The sequence below is a fragment of the Leptonotus elevatus genome, chromosome 2 (assembly GCF_054856555.1).
Source record: "Leptonotus elevatus isolate MCC_2025b chromosome 2, RoL_Lele_1.0, whole genome shotgun sequence".
NCBI lineage: Eukaryota > Metazoa > Chordata > Actinopteri > Syngnathiformes > Syngnathidae > Leptonotus > Leptonotus elevatus.
This window is the reverse complement of record NC_141240.1, coordinates 22,829,572-22,840,298: the sequence shown is the minus strand read 5'-3', so window position 1 is coordinate 22,840,298 and position 10,727 is coordinate 22,829,572. Positions and strand designations below refer to the sequence as shown.

General features: G+C 37.0%; 2 protein-coding genes across 2 annotated transcripts in view; one reads left to right on the top strand and one right to left on the bottom strand.

The window, feature by feature from the left end:
* LOC147178946 (uncharacterized) overlaps positions 1-2,276 on the top strand; it is an 8,286-nt gene extending 6,010 nt beyond the window's left edge. Inside the window, exon 6 of the mRNA XM_086067801.1 lies at positions 1,525-2,276. Coding sequence (XP_085923927.1) covers positions 1,525-1,689 — 165 coding nt within the window. The 3' untranslated portion in view covers positions 1,690-2,276. The remainder of the gene's footprint in view (positions 1-1,524) is intronic.
* Positions 1-10,140, bottom strand: part of syt6a (synaptotagmin VIa) — an 88,578-nt gene extending 78,438 nt beyond the window's left edge. Inside the window, exon 1 of the mRNA XM_086067799.1 lies at positions 9,975-10,140. Coding sequence (XP_085923925.1) covers positions 9,975-10,131 — 157 coding nt within the window. The 5' untranslated portion in view covers positions 10,132-10,140. The remainder of the gene's footprint in view (positions 1-9,974) is intronic.
* Between the last annotated feature and the right edge of the window lie 587 nt (positions 10,141-10,727).

The window sequence follows — 10,727 nt, the reverse complement described above, 5'->3', positions numbered from 1 at the left end:
TTTATTTATTTATTTTTGTAATGGCAAATAAAATGAGTTTGCATTTACAATACTTTAACCTATTAATTGTTCTGTATGTACTGTAACTGTGTAAATGCACAGGTACAGTCGTGTTACTAAGAATTGAATTTTATATGTATTTTTCTCTTCATGTGTACCAGGTTTCAACTGAAGCACAACCTGAAGACATAGCTGAAGACGTAGCTGTCACAGACCAAGTTGACCAGGTGACGAGATTTCTTTTTGAATATTGATGTTGAAATCAGTTTTCAGAAGCAAGACGTTAGGAGTGAAGAGTGTAGAGTAGATGCTAGGGCTGAACTATATAACTAACAAATATAATCACAACAATTTTTTATGCAATGTGTATTGCCAAGACGTTCAAAATATTGTATCCAACAATAAGCTTGTATGGGACTAAAATTCCTACAAGTCAACATTAAAAATATCTCAAATTGAAGATTTGTTGGCAGTTTGGTGATTTGGATTATGCACTGTAGTGATCTTTTGTTCCCATTAATTTATTTATGGTGGATTTTAGAGATGAACTCGCTATCAATTTTATTTTATTTTTTTAAACAGAAGTGTAAACATCAGGTAGTTAATTTACTTGTATCAAGCTTGGATAAATGTGCTTTATGTTTTGGACCTTTCGCTGCACTAGAATGGACTGGCATGATGGGTATTTTATCTTCTGTGTTATTTGTATCTGCAATGGATCTTTGTTTCACGCAACCAGAATTAATAGTGCAGGCATTTTCATTGAATGAATATAATTTAGTCAAGAGGATAAATTATGACCCATGTTTATACCTTTATCTTTAGTTGCAAGCAGCTAAATGTTGAGCAATTGTCTCAATCTTAACGACTGTCTGACTCGGTAAAATAGAAAAGTCTACTGTAACTGAAGGACTGTATCACACAATATCTGTTTTAGGGGCAATGCCATAGATTAAGCATATTAACTATCCCTCTTGTTAAATGCTTCATCTCATCTTTCGAATAAATGTGACTAGATTTATAATAATCTTTAGTATGTGCACAAACTTTAGGTTCTAAATGCTTTTCTAGTTTGCTCCAGCATCTGGCACATATCCCGTTTAAAAAAAATGCAAAACTGCTTGATGATGAAGACCTTTGGTAAATTAACTTTAGCACATTAGCCCATCAATGGCGGGAGCTACTTCTGCCGCGAGCGCTCGACACTTTTCTCAAGCTTCTACTTCGAGTGTAACATCACTAAGTAACAGCGAAGTAAAGCTAGTAAATATTTATGACCACCCGCCAAAATGAATTTTAACCCGCATATGGCAGGTTAATTTTAGAGCCACTGTATATATGCATAAGTATGTGTGCATCTACTGTATATATGGATATCATTGCTGTCCTGTGAAAAACACGTTTCCATTTTTAGGTCGCGGGCTGATCTCCGGTAGCTCCTATGGTGGAAGTGTTTTTCACAGAACAGCGACAATATGTGTATGTATGTATGTATGTAATAATTGTTTTCGTTTAAAAAATTAGGTTGCTGATGTATCCAGTTCAAGTGAGGATTCGTTAGCAGAGGAATATGTTCCAGATTCTCACAGTACTTCGGACACTTCCTACATTGAACCTGTTTCAGAAATTCAGAAATCCGAAGGTATTTCAGGAATGAGCTATGAGAAAACTGCTCATCCTTTAAGATGAGAGGTAGTCATGTTTTAAAGAATAAAATGTTCAATGTTCACTGACTCTTTTGCATCTGGTTTCATGTCGAGCTTATCCATTACAAAGCTGTGTTTGACCTAGATAACCTGTTCACATAAGAAGCAGTTTTATTAACATACCAGTTTCAGTCTGTCCTAAAATTGTAAGTTGTAACATGAGCACCATGTTAAAACTTACAATTTTAGGACAGATCAGGTATGACTTTGCATTTCACAGTATTGTTATGTACAACAATGTGTCCTTATATCAGGTAAGTCATTACACATCAATGCCATTTTAGTTTGTGTAAAGTCAGAATGCCAGAACTTTCAAATCACTTCAGTGATATGGTTGCTGTGTGTTGTGTAAACTTTGTCCTTGTAATGTGAGTTGGTCCTCATAATTACCATTTTTGCAATGGGCGTGGCTTATTTAGGTCATTATCTATGTCCTCACAATTACGGATTTTTTCAGGTTTTTCTTTTTTTCGTGTGTTGAGTTTTTTCAAGTTTTGAAGTGAAATTCTCCTGGACAACCCCAAAAAAAAATTTTGGGTGCAAGTCCCATCTCTCTGGCATTAGCAGAAAGGGGTGTCCCTGTAATACACAATTAAACCGGTTTGGAAAAAATGTCCTCATAATACACAGAGGCAAGTATGTGTGTGTGTGTGTGTGTGTGTGTGTGTGTGTGTGTGTGTGTGTGTGTGTGTGTGTGTGTGTGTGTGCGTGCGTGTTTTCCCGCACTGATTCAGGAACTCCACCGGCTCAATTTAAGCGTTCCGAGACTTCACAGCTCTCATGTGTAAACATTAATATTGCAGATTAGCTTTTGATTAGCTTTTGCAAGCAGCAGCAGGTGGGTGTGGTCAGGTCATGTGACAGCCTAAGCACAATAGGGACTGAACTAATTGGTCAATAAATAGGGTCTCTTATTTCCTCACAGCCACGCTGGAAAAAGGAGTTTGGGTGTGTAAAGTTTCATAATCTCCAATTAGTGATTTTATTGTAGTCAATTAAAAACAAAATGAGCAACTCACGAAAGAGGTTAGCTGTGATACTGAAAATGGTTGTCTACACTAACGGTAGACACCAAAAATGTGTGTAACTTAATGCAGACATTTTGACCAAAACAACAGTACTGTTGAATTTATAACACTACTCCAGGTATCCCAAACATTCTCAATATATTTTCAAAAACAATATTAATATAAAATTTGATTTGAATGTTTATTCATATTACATCTCATATACTGATTCAGCTGCCATGACTACTGGGATCAGGGCTAGGGCATGCGACGAAGCGAGTAGCTACTCATTATTTAGCCACGTTTCCAGACCACTCTATCCCCAACCCCCTCAAAACCAATGAACCACGAATCTAGCAAATGTATGTGGGTTTTTGGAGGCTTCTGGGGATTCTGAGACTCCCTGAGTCTTCTGAGCAGGTGATGAATATCCCTTGTAATAGTGCTTGCCTGACATGACCACTGGCTAGTTTAACCATATCTTATGCTAGTTGCCAAATCATGGAAGGTAGACCTCTCCATGTACTGAATTTAGAGAGAATGAGAGGAGCCGCTTCCATTGGACGGGAAGTAAGTCAGCTGTGTTCATTCCCACAACGGCGCACTGAAGTCATATTGCCAACTTCAAGATGTGTGGTGAATTCTGTGTAGTCTTAGGACTGTAAACAATGACAAGATCAGACCACTATGATAACATCGCTGATCAAAACGTGGTGTAAAGAATTCAAAGACAACCAGACTCAACTGGACTAGACTAGACTGGACATGACAGTTCAACACGAATCTATGTCAAAAACATGAAGCAAAGACGCACGATTTCAAAGCTCAAGAGGGAGCGATGAGCCAAATGAGGTTTGACATTAGTGCGGGCTTCAGGCCCCGCAGTGATGAGACTAATCAGCAGCTCCCAACCACGTGAACCATCACCAAATGAGATGAAGATGTAACGTTGGGCTGCATTGGCCTTCAGCAAGTCAAAAGAATCAAGATGAACTACAAGTAAGTAAGATAAAAGGTAGTGACTGCAGCGCGGACATCTCCACCAAACCCTTCACAAAGTTGAAATCGGTTTCTTACTTCTCTCGGCCTCGGTAACTTCAAAAAGAGGTGGGAATTGGAAGGTTCCTCACGTTATGGTGCAGTGTTATAATGTTTTTGTTTGTTTGTTTTTTGAAATCATACCGTGATTCAACAAGTACATGCTTGTCGACATAACACGGGGAACTGAACACAATTAAGCGATAGTAAACAACATTAGCTCAAACAAAGCTCAAGATGTAATCAAAGCATGGCATTTTCTTGACATTGCACGCGAGTAGAATTTATCATTGAGACATGATATATAGAGAGAGAGATGCCATAATAGGTTTAACATCTAAATAAATGAAAAGTTATTTGGACAATAGATATCAGTACTTGCAGTTAAACAATACACAATCAAAACACTTTAAGATCACTCATGGAGTTCCCCAAGGGTCTGTGCTAGGCCTGAAACTTTCTAAAACTAAGGATGTCCTGAATAAGAAAATCATTATACACATTATACTGTTCATAATTATTACCATATCTGACTTATTGTGTGGATATCTGGGGAAACACATAAAACAAATACCGACCCGGTTTTCAAACTGCAAAAAAAGAGCCATAAGAATTATTAATCGATCAAAATATGCAGAACCAACACATTCACTAGTTATTAAATTAAATGACATGTTATGACTTAGTTGGGTTTAAAATAGCACAAATAATGTTTAAAGCATGCCACAATACTCAGAAACTATTTGAAATTAGAAAGAGTCTTTATGACTTAAGGGGTACACAAGTGTCTACAAAAAAATCAAAGCAAGAACAAATATTAAGCAAAGGTGTTTTTTCTGTAAGAGGTGTTAATTTGTGGAATGATTTTGGTACTGACCTGAAAAGATGCAAGTCACTTGTTGAGTTCAAAAAAAAAATTTTAAAGCAAAATTCAAGAAAATTATTTAAATCAGACTTGAGCTGGCAAAACAGCAGAAATTGTGTCATTTCTTTACATGTATCAGTATGAGTGTAATGGAAATTGTATATGTGAGTATGAGGATGAATTATGATGGTGATGCCCATGAATTACATGCACATATGCTACTGGCAAATGTACGTACATGTCAAAATGCAGTTGGATACACAAACAGGTTTATACATGTTCCTGTTATTCCTATTATTGTATTTATTGAAACAAGTTAAAACATAAGGGGTAGGACTAGTTTTCAACTTCTTCCTACTCCCTTTTAAACATGTAAACTGCAACATTGGTAATTATGCTACCTGGTTTTATCCTGCACGCATCATTCAGACTCGGTTCAGTGAAATTACATTTCCGTTATCAATTACATTCTCAAAACTTTACTTATTATGTGAGGGTGTCAACACTCCATTTGTTAAAACTGAGAAAATGGGAAAAAGAAAGTAATTGTAGCAGCAATGGTTTTATACATAACGTGGACATAGAGGAGAATATCCCAATTCATTCACATTGCGATAATTGTATTTATTTATGTATTAATGTGCATGAATATCGGGCAAACACAATATCCACATCCGCTTCTGGTGTATTGATCATGAACTGTGAGAGATGCAACATATAGCAATATCAACTGCCTTTTCTTTACACAAAATTTGGAGTGACAATTACAACAATGTCTCATCTGTGTCGTCGTCTTTTCTTTTTTTTTAAATAAAGAACCACATGAAGAACTGGCCCCAATGGTCGCCCTTAGTTTCACATGTGGTCTTCCTTTTCATGAATTCATACTGTATTGCTTTGCCTTTTTGTAAAGTAGTGTTGCTTTCTATTATTGTGACATGATAGTGTCTGCATTAAGTTGGAAAAGTCCCTACTGAAGCCCCCACGCGATAAATGCGCAGCCCGCCACTGTGAAATGATAAAATAGCAAATGGGTTGCTTTTTATATCGCACTTTAACTACACCATATGGTGCCCAACGCGCTTTACAACGCCTCACATTCACACACGCATTCACACACCAGCGGTCACGCAAACACTTGGCACAACCAGTTGCTTCACTATTTGTTTGCTTTGTTTTCCAAACAGATCGGGGCAAGGAAAAATCCTTTAAACACACTCCACATCGAATGATACCTGCTCAGGATCATCTTTTCGGCATTTGGTGACTTTGATCGCAACATATGACACAGCAGCATTTCAACTTCCTAATGTCTGCAACGTGACTGGCTAAATTGGCTTAGTAAGCGTGCGCAGTGCATGCATGCAGTAGATCTGTCTAAGTGGGGCAGTCGGTTCACAGTGCGCATTATGGGAAATATATAGGAGGTGACATCCGATGCCGACTCGAAACCTATACCTCAACATCACCACATGTATTGTCATCTTGAAGATCCATCTGACAGAAATTGTTTACATCAACGGGAAGACGGCAGCTTGGTGTAGCGGCCGCCCGTGGCACCGCGACATAGAATAAAACTGAGAATGATGCAGCATGACAGCGTAGACAACCAGGAACGGTGAGGCATGCGCCGGCGCCGAAAAGGCGGCCCAGTAAAGCAGTAAAGCATCTTGGATTGCACCTGCTGACAGCAATTAACTTTCCGATTTCACATCCTGACAACAAAGTCACTTTTGGACATCTGACAGCCGCCACCACCTTGTAAGCTGCTACATGAACATCACAACATTTTTTGTCATATATTAGTATAATGCATGACTTAATAATTGAACCGTTTTCTGCACGTCAATTTCAGGGTTTCGCCCAGAAAACTTGCGAAGCCTGAGGGTCAAGAACGGACTGGGAACAAAACTGCAATTTCCAACTTTTGTCTGAACAAGCATGTGTTGAAGTAAATGTCCAACTTGAGTGCTGTTCATATGAAATCTTGGATTATTAATTACATTTTCGTTATGCTGTTGCCATGGAGGACCAAAACTGCCAAAAATATTTAAATGAAATGAAAAGAAATACATAAATAAATAAATAACTGTGATTGGCTGGCAACCAGTTCAGGGTGTACCCCGCCTACTGCCCGTAGCTGGCTGGGATGGGCTCCAGCAACCCCGTGACCCTTGTGAGGAACAAGCAGTTAAGAAAATGGATGGATAAATAAATAAATAAATACAAGTGAAAATAATAATAAATATTATATATATATATATATATATATATATATATATATATATATATATATATAGAGTGCTGCTCAAAAGTTTGTGAACCTCTTAAGCAATTTGGATTTTCCAATTGTTTCAACCTGATTTTGTTGTTCAATCTGAACCCCGCCTACTGCCCGTAGCTGGCTGGGATGGGCTCCAGCAACCCCGTGACCCTTGTGAGGAACAAGCAGTTAAGAAAATGGATGGATAAATAAATAAATAAATACAAGTGAAAATAATAATAAATATTATATATATATATATATTATATATATATATTATATATATATATATATATATATATATATATAATATATATATATATATATATATAATATATATATATAATATATATATATATATATAATATATATATATAATATATATATATATATATAATATATATATATAATATATATATATATATAGAGAGTGCTGCTCAAAAGTTTGTGAACCTCTTAAGCAATTTGGATTTTCCAATTGTTTCAACCTGATTTTGTTGTTCAATCTGAACCATTACATTTTATATGAAATAACAGGTGTAGGTTTATCAATTCAATGCATTGTTCTTTTTTTTATCAATTGCGTAATCAAAACTAAATCAATTCATGTAGGTGCAAAAGTAAGTGAACCCTGAGCTGCATTGCTTAAAACAAGCAGTTAAGTAGGATCAGGTAGGACAAATTAGTAGCTAAACTAACCACTGAAATGGACCAATGAAATGAGAGAGGTTTAGCAAAGAAATTGTGCATCACTGACTGAAACAGAGACAAAACCACATCACTTTAGTCTTACCCAGGTGAACCCATACAGGTCAGTAATGCTGAGGGGAAGAGACATTTCAGGGGACCTCAGGAAGTGGGTAGTGACAACACATCTATATGGGGAAAGCTATTAAGTCATCTAAAAAAAAAAAAAGGGCTTCATCATTCCACTGTGAAGCAGATCATCTGCACCTCAAATGATAAATCAGGTGAAAACCAACCTCACATCGAAGGATTTGCAGAAAAGTCAATCGACAAGGCTTTCATGGAAGGCTTGCGAAGTAGAAGCCTCTGCTCACAAAAAAGATCGAAGCTGCCCATCTCAACTTTGCCAGTGAGTACCTGGACAACACTGAAGCTTTTTGGAAGTCCCTTCTGTGGACAGATGAGTCCAAAATTGAACTGTTTGGTCACAACTAAAACAGTCATGTTTGGTGAAAAGTCAACACTGCATACCAGCAAAAGAACCTTCTCCCGAGAGATAGTAATATATATATATATATATTGAATTATATTGTTTATATCTGTTTATATCTGCAGTTCTAGCACCCTCTGGTGGCTAGTTTTAGTGCAGTTTACACAAGGCATGTTTTGGCCCTTCTATGTTTAAAATCCACGCTAATGGTCAGATGAAGGGGAACGTAATATGCATGTGAATCGAGTCAATATGTGGAGGAACTCAATGTGCGTGCATTAGCAAGTAAGTGCCTAAATATTAAGTGTTATTAGACATTGTAGGTTGTTTATATGCATTGCTGTTATGTACAAAAGCACAATATTTTATCTTATTATTTTTTTTAGTATGAGCTCTTTTTTTTATAATATTGTGACCTTTTTTATAAATCGCCAGCCTCCCCACAATATCTTCACGACCTTTATATCGTGATAATATCATATTGTGCTGTTTGGATATTTTTACATCCCTAATAGATTATAATGGAAAAAATGCATAATTGAGGTCTTAAATGTTCCCCTTGATTTTGGGGAAAAATAGGTCTCTGAAGTCCTCTAGAGGCCAACTCTAAAAGGGATTAACTTTTGCCATGTTTTGCTTTTGAGGGCCTTTTTTGTAACACTTTTTCCAAAAGAATGAGCAGCCTCGACGAGGAGTGTTCAAAGAAGAATGTCAGAAGACAAGAGAAAGAATGTTCAATGTTTTTTTTGTGAAGTAAGGTGACTCACAAAATGATGTCAGCATACATGTTATCACTTGCTAGACTGTTTTATTTTTGGACAGTTTGGACAGAGACCTAAATGAACTGTAAACATTGTCAGCGCTGTTAGTGAAAAAAAAAAGTTCCGTTAACATTTTGACCATTTATTCCTGTTATTGTCTTGTGTTTAACTTTAAATGTTTTACTGCATATTAACTCATTCACTGCCATTGACGGCTATAGACGTCAAAAATTCATTTGAACTATTTGTATTAGTTTTACATGTTTTCCCACTTTTGTTAACAAAAGTATGTAAACCGAGAACAGATCTAAAATTTGTGATTAATCATGAGTTAACTAGTGAAGTCATGCAATTAATTACGTTTAAAAATTGTAATCGCCCAACGGACCAAATTTTTTATATTTTTTTCTTTTAAAAAAACATTAGATTTTTTTTTAACAAAATTTTAAAAAAATTAAAGATTATTACAAATTAGGGGCATCAGGCGATAATTTTTTTTTATCGGAATTAATCGCATGACTTCACTAGTTAACTCACGATTAATCACAAATTGTATATATGTTCTAAATGTACAAAAAAATCTAGGTTTTCATACTCTTGTTAACAAAAATGGGGGGAAAATTGTTAAACTAATACAAATAGTTCAAATGATTTTTTGACTTCCATAGCTGTCAATGGCAGTGAATGAGTTAACAATGACATTCTAACTGGCCTTGTTTCACAAGTTTATGTAGAATCAGCATGATGACATTTAATGTCATCCTTTATAATGCTTGTCCTCATGAGGGTCACAGGTGTTATTGGAAAGTGACAGAAAGAAAACCAAAACTAGCACGAGAGTCAAACCCAAGTTCATTACTCCACCGTGCTGCCCATGAACTCCTCCAAATAACTTAATACAAACTTAAGTCTGACTGGCTGGATGATTCAAGACAGCAATATTTTTGGCTTAGTAACGAAGATAATTCGTCAACTGTGTTTTCTATAATGACACTGGCTTCTAAAAACAGCACTCCGAACCCAAGCAGAGCAAACTGGAGCCTTAATATACAACGTCATGCTGCGAAAAGGGTGGAAAAAAAACCCTGCCAAATAGCATTCAACAGTCTGCCTCACACATATGCACGCATCATCTTCAGGATCTACTTGCTCCTTACCTTGATCCGTGTGCTTGGCCCCGTGGCCGGACAACAGGAAGAGGAAGCCCTGACACGTGTCCTGGTCCAACAGCGTGCTGTTGTGCAGGCAGAGGTCGACTACGAGGGTCACGGCTCTCTGACACACCATGTCATACTCCGCTCGATGCGAACTCATGCTGCTCCCAGCTGCATCGTCAGCCTTGGAGTGCGCTCATCAGACATCAGAGGGCACCGGCGCGTGCGCGCACACGCAAGCATACACGCACACACAAACACACGCGCACACACACTAGTTGCATTCATCGTACGCGTGGTAGACTATCGTGTGTGTGCCTGCACACTCTTGTGTGTGCGTGTGTGTGTTTATTTATTTTCAAACAGAGGTGGTAAAAATAGTATGTTTAGTATTAGATCATATACTTGTGTAAATAAAAGACCGGTTAAAGCTGAAGAACTGATTTGACTCCTTGAATGAAAAAAAGTAGGCTACTTGTATTTTAAATTTTTACTGTCAATTATTTACAATACCTGTTTTGATAACTTGGCACAAAAATCATTAAAAAATCAGTTGGGGAAAAGAGCTTGTTGCATTATGGCCCTGGTTGATTTATTATACTCTGCTGCCACCTGCTGGCCGTTTTTTTTAAATAACTACAATTGCTTTAAGCGACCGTTTCAGGTCAGAGTCTGCATCAAAGCCTTCAGTATGCTCTAGCATTAAAAAAAAAAACACACACACACACATGGGACCATGGCAATATTTAATTAGAA